Source organism: Diabrotica virgifera, chromosome 9, assembly GCF_917563875.1.
Source record: "Diabrotica virgifera virgifera chromosome 9, PGI_DIABVI_V3a".
Lineage (NCBI taxonomy): Eukaryota > Metazoa > Arthropoda > Insecta > Coleoptera > Chrysomelidae > Diabrotica > Diabrotica virgifera.
The window spans coordinates 152,297,691-152,314,820 of record NC_065451.1 but is presented as its reverse complement, the minus strand read 5'-3'; the positions used below and the strand labels follow the sequence as shown (position 1 = coordinate 152,314,820).

General features: G+C 32.1%; 1 protein-coding gene across 2 annotated transcripts in view; it reads right to left on the bottom strand.

The window, feature by feature from the left end:
- Positions 1-1,816: 1,816 nt before the first annotated feature.
- The window catches only part of LOC126892344 (zinc finger protein 345-like), a 218,923-nt gene continuing 203,609 nt past the window's right edge, over positions 1,817-17,130 (bottom strand). For both annotated transcript variants that reach the window (XM_050661867.1, XM_050661866.1), the window contains exon 2: positions 1,817-3,799. In XM_050661867.1, coding sequence (XP_050517824.1) covers positions 2,358-3,799 — 1,442 coding nt within the window. In that variant the 3' untranslated portion in view covers positions 1,817-2,357. The remainder of the gene's footprint in view (positions 3,800-17,130) is intronic.

Below are 17,130 nucleotides of genomic sequence, written 5' to 3'. Positions count from 1 at the left end.
TACTTGAAAAGTCATTATCCTTGTATATTTTTTTGTATATAATTTTGAAGAAAAAAAAATGAAATTATTGAAAATAGAAGATTTAAAATATAAACACTAGTTTTCAAAATATGTTCTGTTTCCCACTTGTTTATTTTTGATGTTAATTTTATTGTAAAATAATCTGTTTAGTTTGTTTATTATTTATTGTTATACCTACCTATTACATGCATATAATACATGTATACAAATGCATATAATTTGGGAATAGTGATTTGTTTAATTTTATCCCACATATTGAATTGAATACATATTGGATTGAAAACAAAAACTTATATTTGGGAGGTTCAAAATAATTTTTATCTACTTTATGTCATATTATGTATAAGTTTTTAGTTTGTGAAAACTGTCATTATAGATATCAGTGCCTGAAGGGTTTAAAGTGTGCGTGAAGTAACAATGTATTTTAAATGGGATTTACTTTTTCGCACACTTTCAATGGGTTTTTTGGCACACTTTCATATAATCAAGTATCCTTAACTTTCGCGTTTTCATGGTGATGACAATATGAGCAATGACTTACAATTTACAACAAAATTTTTGACAGTTTTGTGGTTTGAAAGTAGTTAGGATTTTTAAATGTCAACGTTCTAAAAATTGTAGAATAGAAATGAATTCCAGTGACGAAGAGATACAGTTTTTTCAAGTATTTGTTTATCGTAGATAAAATATTGTATGAAAATGTGCGTGGAGTACTTTTTGCGAACTTAGAAACACGAACACTTTAGAAAAAGTCACGCTTCGCCACTGCCCCCACTTTTTTGCTAGGTTTTTAGACTCATTTATCAAATCATAAAATAAATTTTAATTTCTTTTAGAAATAAGACTACTTCTTTTTTAACTAGAATACCAGATTTCTGTAAATTATTTTTTTCATTCTGCAGAGCTGAATGTTTGGAAACAGGGTTGATTATTTCAAAAAATGATAAAAAAAACAAGCACTATAAAATATGTAGTAATTTTCCAAAACAGTAATTATATTTTTATATTCATCACATCACGTTCGTCTTTTTTAGTAGAAATTAAATTTTATTCATGAAAATTTTCATTATATCGTAAGTCATTTTTTTTATAGCCGATAAAGCATCCTACTTTGAAGACCATCCAGTAGGACATACTTTCTTGAGAGTAATTATATTTTCCTTATTTATCGTTACTTAACATTGTCGAGCGTTTTATACTATTAGCAAAAAATTATATACTTTTTTCAAATTATCAAATAAAATTGACTTCAGAATCGCGTTTCACAGCATCATTTTACATTAAATCTAATGATGGGCCACACAATGAATGTTGTCTGCGTTTCGAGCATGATTTTTTATAAGTGCTTGTCATCCTCCATATCCAGATGCACCCGACCTAACGTTTGCTCCATTGTAACCTTGCCCTCTACATTTAGATAAATCAATTCCATATTCTGCCACAGTATTCAGAATAAGAGTTTTAAGCCCTTCTGCACTGCAATCAGCAATGAACCCCAAAAAAGATTCACAGATTTGGATTTCTTTGGGTACACACTCATTGTTTTCTACTATTTACACGTATCAAAAAACTACAGAAAGTTGGCCAGTGTATGATAAGTCTTTAGTTGTATCTAAAATAATCACCATAAATGGAGCTTTTATAATTTCTGAGGCAGTTGTTTCCCTAACTGCAGTACCAAGTAAACTAATAATTTCATTTTGAATTATTGTGAAGCTTAATTTATCTTACCTTTCGGCTTTAAAATAAGTTCTATTAAAATGGGATCATAATTTGATATTAAATTAAAGATAAATCGATATACATAATTTATAGATAAAGAATATACCTATTACAGGAAAATCCCAATACCCAAACAATACACATTGTTTCAAATATTCCAAGGTAAAACGATTACAAAAAGTGCAATTTGGCATTATACAGAGCCTCATACACAGCGAACGGTGAATGAACAATGAAAATTAGCACAAGAACAAAGAAACTCTGTTCTTTAAATATGTTCTAAAGAATACATTATACGAAAATGCGGATAACGAAACAATACACACTGTTTCTTCTTCTCGTTGTCCTTATGCCCTATAAGAGCGTCGGACTTAACACACACTGTTTAAAAACGATTTAATAGTGAAATTGTAGAATATTTTGTTAAATTTTTTTAAATTGAATTTTTGTTTCAATATGGCGGGGGGGGGGGGGTATAATTGATACGGCTAATACGGCGGTAGCTAATACGCCTCTGTTGGAACCACAGTGCACCGCCTTAAGGTTTTTCACCAGTGTGAACTCTAGTATGATCCTTTAAATCTTGAGTAAACTGCTTACTACAAATTTCACATTCATAAAGTTTTTTTACCGCTGTGAACTTTCATATGCCTATCTAAACCACTTTTGCGACTGAACTGCTTACTACAAATTTCGCATTTATAAGGTTTTTCACCAGTGTGAACTCTCATATGCTCATTTAAAATACTTAGGTAACTAAAATGCTTACTACAAATTTCACATTTATAAGGTTTTTCAAAACAAATGTGAATTTTCATATGCTTATTTAATTTACTTATGTCACTATACTGCTTACTACAAATTTCACATTTATGACTTTTTTCACCACTGTGAAGTTTCATATGCCTATATAAAACACTTTTGCGACTAAACTGCTTACTACAATTTGCACATTTATAAAGTTCACCAGTGTGAACAGTCATATGCTCTTTTAAACTATTTAGGTAACTAAACTGCTTTCTACAAATTTCACAATCATAAGGTTTTTCACCAGTGTGAACTCTCATATGCTCACTTAAACTACCTTTTATAGTAAACTGCTTACTACAAATTTCACATTCATAAGGCTTTTCACCACTGTGAATTTTCATATGCTTATTTAAATTATGTGAACGACTAAACAGCTTATTACAAATTTCACATTTATAAGGTTTTTCACCAGTGTGAATTTTCATATGTTCATTGAAAGTACTTAGGTAACTAAACATCTTACCACAATTTTCACATTTATAAGGACTTTCACCAGTGTGAAATCTCATATGCTCATTTAAACTACTTTTTATAGTAAACTGCTTAACACAAATTTCACATTTATATGGTCTTTCATCATTATGAAGTTTCACATGCCTACTTAAATTACTTCGGCGACTAAACAGCTTACTACAAATTTCACATTTATAAGGTTTTTCACCCGTGTGAACTCTCATATGATGATCTAAAGCACTTTGGCGACTAAACTGCTTACCACAAATTTCACATTTATAAGGCCTTTCACCCGTGTGAATTCTCATATGCACCTTTAAACTACTATTTTCACTAAACAGCTTACTACAAATTTCGCACGTATAAGGTTTTTCACCCGTGTGAATTTTCATATGCGCATTTAAGTGACTTCGGTGATTAAAATGCTTACTACAAATTTGGCATTTATAAGGTTTTTCACCAGTATGAACTCTCATATGCTCATTTAAACTACTAAGGTAACTAAACTGCTTAATACAAATTTCACATTCATAAGGTTTTTCACCAATGTGAATCTTCATATGCTTATTTAAATTACTTATGTGACTAAACTGCTTACTACAAATTTTACATTTATAAGGTTTTTCACCAGTGTGAACTCTCATATGATCCTTTAAACTACTTTTTACAATAAATAGCTTACAACAAATTTTACATTTATACAGTCTTTCGCCGGTATAAGTTTTCAAATATGCTTTGGGAGCATTTACTGGTTTGGTACTTGTAACTTCCATTGTAATATCGTGTGGAACACCTAAAAGAAAAAAAATATAAGAATTTGTTTTTTTACTAGAAGAAAAATATATAGGTACCTATAAGATCGACAGCTACTTAGCCCTATACAAAGTGGATTTAGAAAGTCCAGATCTACATTAGACAACCTAGTAGATATTGAGTCTGTAATTCACGAGTCATATGGATGTGGTCAAGAATGTTTGGCTATATTTTTTGATATAATGCGTGCATACGATACAATTTGAAGATTAGATATCCTAAGAATTCTGTCAAGTTGGTCGATTAAAGGAAATATTATCAAATTTATTAATAATTTTTTATACAGGGTGTTAGTAAATAAGTATGCAAAATTTTAAGGGCTTTTTCTACATTAAAAATTAATGCCAGTTTGCTCTATAAACATATGTCCGCAAATGCTTAGTTTCGGAGATACGGGGTGTTGAAATTTTTATTTCAAACTGTCAATTTATTTATTGCTATAAGACCAGTTGAGCTATGAAAATGAAATTTGGTGAGTTTTAGGAGGTAGTTATTACGAATGTTATGACATAAAATTAAGAATTTTGTATTCATCATTGGCGCGCCTACGGGCAATGGTCTGAATTATTTTAAAGAAAAAAATAGTACGCCACTGAGATATTTCGAATTAGAAATTCTTTTTAAATTCTACGTCTAATTTATAATAAAAAACCTTTCTTACCTTTTTTTCATATGATGCACCGTTTTTATGCAGAAAAATAAAACATCTTGGCGCATATTTTTCATTTCTTAATACATCATCAAGAACTATCCAATAACAGAAAATATTACTAATACCATTTCAACTAGGTGCAAAGCTGCAAGAAATATTTAAAATGATCTCCTTTACAGGTAACAAAAAAATTTTATATTCATCATTGGCGCGCGTACGGGTAATGGTCTGAATTTTTTTAATAAAAAATAGTACGCCACTGAGATATGTCAAACTAAAAATCATTTTTGAATTACTCGTTCAATTGACGACAAAAAATCTTTTTTGCCTTTTTTTCATATGCGGCGCCGTTTTTATGCAAAAAATTAAACATCTTAACGTTCACAAAGTATTTGAACTAAGTTTCTATGCATATGGAAACTAGCTCAAATACTTGGTAAGCGTTAAGATGTTTTATTTTTTTGTATAAAAACGGCGCCTCGTATGAAAAAAAAGGAAAGAAAAATTTTTTATCGTAAACTGAACGAGGAATTCAAAAATGATTTTTAGTTTGACATATCTCAGTGGCGTACTATTTTTTTCTTCAAAAAATTCAGACCATTACCCGTAAGCGCGCCAATGATGAATATAAAATTCTTCTGTTATCTGTAAAGGAGATCATTTTAAACATTTCTTGCAGCTTTGCACCTAGTTGAAATCTTATTAGTAATATTTTCTGTTATTGTTCTAGTTTAGTATTATTATATTGGATAGTTCTTGATGATGTATTAAGAAATGAAAAATACGCGCCAAGATGTTTTATTTTTCTGCATAAAAACGGTGCATCATATGAAAAAAAGGCAAGAAAGGTTTTTTATCGTAAATTAGACGTGGAATTTAAAAATAATTTTTAGTTCGAAATATCTCAGTGGCGTACTATTTTTTTTCTTTAAAAAAATTTAGACCATTGCCCGTAGGCGCGCCAATGATGAATACAAAATTCTAAATTGTATGTCAAAAAATTCGTAATAACTACCTCTTAAAACTCACCAAATTTCATTTTCATAGCTTAACTGGTCTTAGAGCAATAAATAAATTGGCAGTTTGAAATAAAAATTTCAACACCCCGTATCTCCGAAACTAAGCATTTGCGGACATATGTTTATAGAGCAAACTGGTATTAATTTTTCATGTAGAATTAGCCCTTAAAATTTTTCATACTTATTTACTAACACCCTGTATAGATAGGCGAAACTTCAAAGTTCGAATAGACAACTTTCTTTCAGACTCCAAAATCCAATTAAACGGTATTCCTCAAGGGTCTACTCTTAGTGTTGCACTTTTCCTATTGTCATCAATGACATCACTAAGTCACTTAGCCCATTAGTCAAAGCCCGTCTATTTGCTGATGAGATTGTTATATTATGTCGTGATAAAAATATATCAACAATGACGACCCATATACAGCAAGCCATTTACAAACTAGAGAACTGGTCGAATACTACTGGCCAAAGAATTTTCACCCAATATAACGAAAGCGGGGGGTAGTGATGCGTGATGCGTTTTTGATGGGGTAGTGATGCATCTCAAATAGCCTCTCCTACTCAAATGTCAACCTCAGCTTCACGTTGGTGAACCCTGTTACCACAAACGAGGCTCTGACGACCGAGTATCAGCGGAATAACCTAGAGTTTTATTAACTTAGAGTTTTATTTGTCAACTTGAGAGTATTTAACTCGTTATTTAAATTTAATAGGCCCTAGGGCGTTATTTTTCAATAACACGCACTTGGACGTTATATCGTACTTAATAGACTTCGAAATAATGTCATTATTTGTCAAATAATAGACCAGTCGGACATTAAATGGTTTTAATGATCACATCCATATTTTCACCGATCCATCCAGATCTGCAAATGGAGTAGGAGCGGCTTTCACAACAGTTCCTACCAACTCCCTCCCCAAACCTCCATATTCTCAGATGAACTCTTTGCTATCCTCCAGTCATTAACGTTTGTTAACACACATAAGATCAAATTCTCAATAATCATAGCGATTCCCTTAGTGCATTAACAGCCTTAAAGCCAGTATACCCCAAACATCACATCCTGTTTTTAATTAAGGCGGAACTCTTGATATGCCAACAAAATCAAAGATTAGTTCAATTACTCTGGGTACCTTCACATTGTAAGATAAGTGGAAATAATAAAGCTGACATACAGTTGGAAAAATGAAAGAATACCCATGCGTCATCGATGATATGCATCTGAATCAAATCAAAAGTTTCTATAGTCAAAACAAAGTCTAAACTCACGGTTATTAGACTTTATTATGGTTGTCTTGTCCGACGGTGGTGGGGAGACTTATATTTTTGACTTTACGTCACAAGAGTTTACATTCCCATATTTTTAAATGATTTTCGATCATTGAATGTGTGTTATTGTGTATATACCGGGTGGTGAATTGGAAAGCGGGCCATAGGAAACTCAATGTAAAATTCTAAGCTGTTAAATTCCTGCTTCCCTAATTATTTTACATCAAAAGTCATCAGAAACTATTTGTAGAGAATTGAATTCTCTATTGAAAACAACTGTTAATATTGTTCTATGAACAATAATTATTCAAAATTTTGTAAAAATATAATACAATTTTCAGAGTAATACGCCAAAGCTAGGCCACACACAATACAATAATGTGTATAAGATTGCATTTGTTGACAATGAATTTATTATATTAACAATTAGAACTGTCAATTTTTTTAATTATTTTATCATTTTTTGTTTAAAACACAATAAAGTTGATAAGATACCCTTAGTTAAGGAGAAAATATTAATAATAAAGATATTTTCTTCAGTCAATAATGTGCTCACTGTCAGTTAAATAGTAACGTGTGGCCTAACATACCCACACATACCTACTGCGGTAAATACATTATATTTTTCAAAATTTTGGAATGTGTTTAAATCGTAGAACAATTGTAACTTCTGTTTTTAATACAGATTTCAATCCTCTACAAATAACTTCTCATGACTTTTGATGTAACATAATTAGGGAAGCAGGAATTCAACAGTTTAGAATTTTACATTGAGTTTCCTATGGCCCGTTTTCCGATTCACCACCCGGTATGTGTATTATTTGTGATATTATGAAATAATTAGACAAATACAGTGGAACCTCGATAAGTCGGCCCCCGATAACCCGGAAGTCCGGCTAACCCGGACCGATTTTCATCAGACAAACATTTCAACAATAAAAATGTATGTATTATGTTAAAACATTTTATCTGTAGCCGCTTCTGGAATGTCTTAAAAATATCGAGTTTCATTGATAAAACTTGGCTTCGACCATAATATAATATTTGAGAGATAATGGGTATTTGTGTAATTTGAACTATACGGTAAAAATGACTCATGGCACACGGCGGCAGATTATCCATTATCGGGCTATCGCAAACAACAGGCACCTTTTATTCCTTTATTTATTTTCAACTGTCTTTTAAAAAATTATTTTTAGAACAATGGTCTTTTAAACTTTAAACAATGAAAGAGCCACTGTTCTTAAATAACATAACATCGCTCCGATGGCAGACGAAATTGACACAACCGAAACTGACTGAGTTTTTTTTACCTAGAAATGAACAATACTCTATCTATACTGTCTATACTACAACTATAATAGGTAAGTTAGATGTGTACTGTGCATATATATTTCATGTTGTTTTAATTATAACGGACTTTATCTATAAGTATACCGTATTTTATTAATTTTTACAATGCTCTCCGGCTAACCCGGATTTTCGATAACCCGGATCGGCCGCGGTCCCGATTAATCCGAGTTATCGAGGTTGCACTGTAGTACACATTTTATCTTATACCGGGTGGTGAATCGTAAAAAGGGCCATAGGAAACTCAATGTAAAATTCTGAATTGTTGAATTCCTGCTTCCCTAATTATTTTACATCAAAAGTCATGAGAGAATACTTGTAGAGAATTAAAATCTGTATTAAAATCAAAAGTTAAAATTGTTCTACGATTTAAATGCATTCCAAAATTTTGAAAAATATGATACATTTGCCACAATAGGTATGCGTGTGAAAGTAAGGCCACACGTTACTATTTAACTGACAGTGCTCACACCATTGACTGAATAAAAAAATCTTTATTATTAATCCTTTCTCCGCAACTGAGGGTATATTATCAACTGTATTGTTTTTAAACAATAGATGATAAAATAAAAATATTGACAGTTCAAAAATGTGAACATTATTGCATTGTGTGTGGCCTAAGTTTGGGCTGAAAACTAAAATGTACATATTACATTTTTACAAAATTTTGGAATATGTTTAATTACTTAGAGCAATTTTAACAGTTATTTCCAATACAGATTTCCATCCTCTACAAATAGTTTCTAATGTCTTTTGATGTAAAATAATTATTAGGGAAGCTGGAATTCAACAGTTCAGAATTTTACATTGAGTTAATGCAAAATTTTGACGCATGTCAAAATTCTCAATGTGTTTTAATTGTATTTATTTTTTTCGAATCCTGAGAAAACTAATAAATATTTTTGAAAAATTTAAACTCAGAATGAAAGACTACATTATTACCGAGGGCTGAAAGTCCCTGAAAACTTCTATAATGTTTATTTTAATAAGTTACAGGGCTGAAAATAAAAGAGAAGTGTGATATTTAATTTCAAATATTTCATTCAATAGAATCTGCTTGTTTATTCTAAGGGGCTTTCCGCCCTCGGTAATAATGTAATCTTACATCGTCCGTTAAAATTTTTCTAAAATATTTGGTTTTCTCAGGATTTGAAAAAAATCATATTACGATTCAAATGACAGTAAACTCTCGTGACGTAATCTCACCCTTAATGTTCATTGGTTAGTCGATTTAAGCAACCGTAGTAATGTCTAAGAACCGTGGTCTAAACCATAGAGTTATATATTAGCATAGAGAGAGTGCCATTCAGAGCGAAGTGACGACACCATCTTTTTTATTTGGATTAGTGCTGTTTCACTCTTACGCATAGTAAAGCTGCTACAGTTGTCCTACTCTTCCGTGCCTATGTTCACACTGAATGTCATCATAGATTTTCGATACAATGTGTTAGAAAGAGATGCAGCAAACCAGTCCATGAGATCTTGTCGTCAGGAAGCGGGGAAGGTAGGCTCCCTCTATGTTAATATATACCTCTATGGTATAAACTAAATTAATACCATAGAGGTATATATTAACATAGAGGGAGCCTACCTTCCGCGATTCCTGACGACAAGATCTCATGGACTGGTTTGCTGCATCTCTTTCTAACACATTGTATCGAAAATCTATGATGACATTCAGTGTGAATATAGGCACGGAAGAGGAGGACAAGTGTAGCAGCGTTACTATGCGTAAGAGTGAAACAGCACAATCCAAATAAAAAAGATGGTGTCGTCACTTCGCTCTGAATGACACTCTCTCTATGCTAATATATAACTCTATGGTTAATACTGAAAATAAATGGATGTGACTACTACCCCACCGTACGATTTTTCGCTACGTAAGAATATCTCAAAAAATGTTTGTGCTGTTATTCTTTTTCTGATAATATAATATATTTATTGGTGATAAATGTTACTATTACTACCGTAATTAATTATTTGATATAGATTAATAATACAAAAATAATGAGTAAGCAAATATAGTATTATGAATTTCTCCATGTTAAAGTTGCCAGTAGACGTAAATAGTAACAGAAATTTAAAAAATGTCGTTTATGTCAGCTGAATGAAGTGATTAAAATGAAAGTAAACTTAATGAATTCAGATCATTAGATACCCAGATCATTTTCCAGACATTATCTGCAAATAAATGTACATTCGTAAAAATATACTAATCTGTAATTTCATACACTATGATTGAAAAGTCAGAGTAATATGTACACGTTTGGCGAACTCATAGACAGAAGTTAACCATATTGACAGATGATTACTTACAAATTTTATTGGCGTATTTTAATTAAATAAATAATACTTACCAAACCAAAAATACAATATAATATCAAAATAGCTCTTAAAAGAACTGAATTTATTCAAGTAAATACTGTAATGTATTGACCATATGTAATTATAAGTCCCACTCGCGACGCTCATGTGCAGTTATTAGATTATATTTTAGTTAATTATACAGGTAAATAATCACCCAGTCGAGTTTAGTATGTAGACGAATAAATGTTACTTTTGGGCTTACTAGTGTTTTTGTACGAGATATTACATGGCGACGAGGTAAAACGTTTTTAGATTGTTTATAAAAGTGAAATACAAAATGTCGAAAGACGGGAAATTAGATTTATCGTTGAATTTAGAATTTAATCCCAGAAGTTGTGAATGGAAAGTTTTCATTAAAAGATTAGAACAATATTACATCGCAAGACAAATTACAGATGTTAATATTAAAAGAGCTATTTTGTTATACAGCCTTTCAGAAGAAGCTTATATTTTGTTGTCAGATTTATCAGTGCCTAAAAAACCTGAGGAATGTGATTTCAATGTCATTGTAAAAAGTCTAGATAGCTATTATAATAAAACTTGTTTTAGTCTAAGAGCTAGTGAACCTTTTGACTAACGGTCGTCCTGTAAGGCTAGAAATTTGTAGAGTGATAATTCATAGCACACCAAAGCTAAAAACCATGACCTGGCAGGCCTCAGCGGTGCACGTGTATCTACCAGGTGAATCGAAAAGTGCAAATTTAGGGGGTAAAATAAACTTTCTCCTGTAAGGTTTAAATTTAAGTATGTGTTTGAGTAAGTCATTTAAAAGAAATGTGTAAAATGACAGGCGATTCTGAAGAGCATAAGACCTTGCCAGGCGAGGGGAAAGATTAGGAGTTTTTCCTAAATTTATTTTTTTTGCATCGAACAAATTTTTTTTAAGTTTTTTGAATCATTCCAAACAGAAAAGGTCTTTGTTGATTTTTCTCTTAAGTTAATAGTTTTTGTTATATAAGCGATTGAAAATTTTGAAAATTGCGAAATCGACCATTTTTAACCCCAAATCGGATATTTATCTAAAAATCTCAAAGTTGCCAAGGTAGGTAGATATTCTTTAAACATTGATTGATGAAATCCCAAAGAGTTTTTTGCAATACAATATCGGAAACCCCTTTGTTTTTTAATTGCTAATCAAGCGGACGCTTCACTGTAGTATAAGTGAGGACGTTTGAGTTGGCATAAATTCATTATCTCGAGAATAGGCAAATTTCAAGAGCAATCTTCAGACAGGTCGATTTTTATTTTTAAATTAGGACTTTTTGGCATATATATAATACTAGTGACGTCATCCATCTGAGCGTGATGACGTAATCGATGATTTTTTTAAATGAGAGTAGGGGTTGTGTGATAGCTCATTTGAAAGGTTATTTAATTCTCTATTCACTAATATAAACAATAATATAATTATTTATACAGGGTGTACAAAAAAATTTTTTTTATTAAATTAACTTTGATTAAATTTGACAAATAGAAGAAAAAAATTTTTTTGTACACCCTGTATAAATAATTATGTTAATGTTTATATTACTGAATAGAGAATTAAATAACCTTTCAAATGAGCTATCACACAACACCTACTCTTATTTAAAAAAATAATCGATTACGTCATCACGCCCAGATGGATGACGTCACTAGTATTATATATATACCAAAAAGTCCTAATTCAAAAATAAAAATCGACCTGTCTGAGGATTTCTCTTCAAATTTGCCCATTCTCGAGATAATGAATTTATGCAAGCTCAAACGTCCTCAATTATACTACAGTGTAGCGCCCGCTTGATTAGCAATTAAAAAAACAAAGCGGTTTTCGTTATTTTATTGCAAAAAACTCTTCGGGATTTCATCAATCAATGTTTAAGGAATATCTGCGTACCTTGCCAATATTGAAATTTTTAGATAAATGTCCGATTTGGGTTAAAAATGGCCGATTTCGCAATTTTCAAAATTTTCAATCGCTTATATAACAAAAACTATTAACTTAAGAGAAAAATAACTAAGGACCTTTTCTGTTTGGAATGATTCAAAAAGCCTAAAAAAAATTTGTTCGATGCAAAAAGAATAATTTTAATAAAAACCCCTAATCTTTCCCCTCGCCTGGCAAGGTCTTATGCTCTTCAGAATCGCCTGTCATTGTACACATTTCTTCTAAATGACTTACTCAAATACATACTTAAATTTAAACCTTACAGGAGAAAGTTTATTTTACCCCCTAAATTTGCACTTTTCGATTCACCTGGTAGATACACGTGCACCGCTGAGGCCTGCCAGGTCATGGTTTTTAGCTTTGGTGTGCTATGAATTATCACTCTACAAATTTTTAGCCTTACAGGACGACCGTTAGTCAAAAGGTTCACTAGCTCTTAGACTATTTGGTATGGGTTGAAAGAGCAAAGTTTTATAATGCTTCGAAAACAAAAAGTGAAAGTGTACAAGATTGGAGTGTGCGGTTAAAAAAAACTAGCCGGTAATTGTGCATTTGGAGATAGCTTGGAAACAAAATTAACAGATATGTTTATTTCAAAATATAATGATCGAAAAGTTAAGGAACACGCTATTTGCACTGAAATCAGATATAACATTTAATAAAGCTATGGAAACAGCACAGATTGAAGAAGCAGCATTAACTGGTATTAACGAAGTATATATTGTCCTTTTCATGAGCATTTTTCAGTGCGTAACAAATGATAGGAAAAAGGGTAAGTCCGTGATAATACACATTTATGACATTTATTCTTTTCATTTTTCATTCTTTCAATTTGGAATAAAAACAAATCAAATGTGTTTCTTGCATTTATAAAATGGTATTTTCTTTGATTTGTATAGTCTTATAAATTATACAGATTATATTTGTAATATTATTATCTAATTAAAAAAATATTTTTTATATGGCGCCATCTATCGACAACTAGAATAAATGTTGTAAACGTCTGTAATCACGGACTTGCCTTTTTTCTGTCACATACAATTTAATGCGTTAGAAAGAAATCGAAAAACTGTGACGCACTGAAAGATGATCATGAGAAAAAGAATAACAGAAATGGGGTGAAAACAGAACCAGTAGAAGAAATAGAGGTGTGTCAAATAACGAGAGGAAGTTGCGACAAAGAAATATTGCAAGTATCACAGCGTGAGGATGCCAGTGGACGCTGGAGGAACGGCGATTTAAAGAGACTGGACCTTCAACTTCAGGGATGCAGAGACATAGTTCGGATTTTTTCAATCGTGAGTTCAGTGGTAGTGGTAATGGTAGTTCAAAAGTGTTTCCGGTGTGATAGAAGACATTCACCTTCAGTATGTCCCTATAAGGATTATATCTGCAATTTATGTAACGTTCGAGGACACTTAAAACGGGTATGTAGAAATAGATTTTTAAATTTGTTGTAAGAAGGAACTGAATCATCTGTATTGTGTATATCATCAAACAATGATCCGTCAATTTATATTGATATTAAAATTAACGGTAAAATGTTTAAATTTGAATTAGATTCGGGCGCTGCGGTTTCTGTCCTACCATTTAGTATATATAACAAATATTTTAATACACAACCATTATCTCAAGTTAATGTATCGTTAGTTAATTTTTCGGGAGGCAAGGTTTATCCTAAGGGCAAAATTAACTTACCAGTAACTTTTTCAAAACAAACAAATAATTTAGATTTTTATGTTATGCATCGAGAAACTCCAGCCTTACTAGGTAGAAATTTTATTATATGTTATAAAATGGGTTTCAGGGAACTAAATTTTATTGAAGCAGATAAAAATAATGAAATAATGGGATGGTTAATAAAAGATTTTCCCACTGTAGTTTCTGATAAATTGGGCACATTTAATAAATTTCAGTTAAAATTTAATATTAAGCCAGATGCCAGACCTAAATTTTTTAAACCCAGAGTGGTTTCTTTTTCACCAAGGAGCAAAGTAGAGATGGAATTGGATAGAATGGTACAGGAGGGTATTATCTCTGCAGTAGAATTTTCAGAATGGGGAACGCCCATAATACCGATTTTAAAAAATGATGGAGGTGTTAGGATTTGTGGTGATTTCAAGATAACTATCAATCCTTTTATCGAAGCGGACAAATATCTGCTACCACGGATCGATGATTTATTTGCTAAGTTACAGGGTGGTCAAGAGTTTTCTAAAATTGACCTGAGTCAAGCTTATCAGCAAGTTATGATTCATCCAGATTTCCGGAAATACACGGTTATTAGTACTCATAAGGGATTATTTGCATTTAATCGTTTACCATACGGAGTTGTATCCGGTCCATCCCAGTTTCAGCGTATTATGGAACAAATATTTTTTAATATGCCAAGCATATCTATTTTTTTAGATGATATTCTAATTACAGGAAGGAATAGGGAAGAGCACACTAAGAATTTGTGTAAAGTTTAGCGATCTTACAAGAATGTGGTCTTACAGTGAAGAAAGAAAAATGTACGATAAAAAGGGTTTGCATAAAAGTCAAGATAAAATTCGCGCTATTGAGGATATCCCCGAACCTACGAATGTGACACAACTAAAATCGTTTTTGGGAAGTATAAATTATTATAATCGATTCATTCCAAATCTCCCAAACATTGTTCATTGTTTATATAAGCTTTTAAAACAAAATGTAGTTTGGCATTGGGATGAGCAATGTAAATTAGCTTTTGACACTATTAAACAAATGTTAGCTTCAGATCTAGTATTAGTTCATTACGACCCAACCCTAGAATTAAATTTGACGGTTGATAGTTCAGATTATGGGATCGGAGCTGTTCTTTCGCATAGTTTTTAAGATGGTATTGAAAAACCAATATATTTTGCTAGTAGAACGCTTATATGTGTTTCATTGACTTTGAGAAGGCCTTTGATCGGGTAAAACATACGGAAATGATTGCTATTCTTCAGAAAGTGGGTATTGATGATAAAGACCTACGCATTATCAAAAATCTTTACTGGCATCAACGTGCAAACATCAGGATTGGCTGGGACACGTCTGAAGAACTTCAAATACGAAGAGGAGTAAGGCAGGGCTGCATTTTGTCCCCACTAATATTTAACATCTATTCTGAGTTTGTTTTCAATAAAGCAGTGGATAATGCTCAATGTGGTATCAAAATGAATGGCGTCAATATTAATAATTTGAGATATGCGGATGACACGGTGTTAATTGCGAGCAATTATGAAGAACTTCAACATCTGATTAATAGGATTACCACAACGTGTGATGAATATGGACTCGAGCTAAACACCGCAAATACCAAGGTGATGGTTGTCAGTAAGATGCCAATACAACCGGAAGTAGTAACAGCTTATGGTGAACAATTAGAGAGAACTAACAGTATCACCTACCTTGGTTGTAATCTAAATGAGAACTGGGACATGAGCAAAGAAATTAGAATACGTATAGAGAAGGCCAGAGCTGCATTCTTTAAGATAAAGAAACTTTTATGTGGAAACAAGATTACTTTGAATCTTAAAATTAGATTAGTGAGATGTTATGTGTTCTCTACTCTTTTGTACGGTGTCGAAGGTTGGACTTTAACAGATACTCTTCTCAAGAAATTGGAAGCCTTTGAAATTTGGGTATACCGAAGAATCCTACGAATAAGTTGGGTGGATAGAGTTCGTAACGAAGTTGTTTTGCACCGGATGAGAAAAGTCACAGAAGTCGTCAAAACAGTTAAAAATCGAAAACTTGAATATTTTGGCCATGTTATGCGACACCCAGAGAGATATAATATACTCCATTTAATAATACAAGGCAAGGTAGACGGAAGAAGAGGGCCAGGTCGAAGAAGAACGTCATGGCTTAAAAACCTGAGAGAATGGTATAACAGATCCTCTGCATCCCTTTTCCGAGCTGCCGTTAACAAAATTGCTATAGCCAATTTGATAGCCAACGTTCGATAATCGAGCACGGCACATGAAGAAGAAGAACGCTTAGCGATACCGAAAAGGCATATTCGACTCTAGATAAAGAAGCAACGGCTATAGTGTGGGGAATCAAACGTTTCTACCAATTCTTGTATGGGAAGAAGTTTAATTTAATCACAGATAACGAGGCGTTAGTATCAATTTTTGGCCCTAAAAATGGAATACCGGTTACAGCGGCAAATAGATAGCAGCGATATGCAGTATTTTTAAGTGGTTTTAATTTTAATATAAAGCATGTATCTACAGACAAAAGTGTAGCAGACTTTTTAAGTAGGTTGCCTTCAAATAAGTCGATAAAGGTAGATTCTTGTAAGTTTAACATAGAGGAAACTGTTAGTTTAAATTATTCAGAAGAAAGCGAAGGAATTCCTATTAATGTGAGTGATATAAGGAAAGAAACAAAATTAGATCCGATTTTGTCTTGTGTAACTAAATATGTTATGGCCAAATGGCCAACAAAGGTAGAATTAGAAATTAAACCCTACTTCCTTAAACGCAATGTAACGCAAATAACTATTGAAGATGGCGTCTTATTGTGGGGGCAAAGAGTAATTGTTCCAAGTAAATTACGAAATAAATTACTGAATGAATTGCATTCAGCTCACTTTGGTATAGTCAAGATGAAATTATTAGCTAGGTCTTATATTTTGTGGCCATCATTAAATACAGAAATTGAAGTTCTCAGCAAGAATTGCATTTCTTGCCAGAACATGCAGGCAGATCCT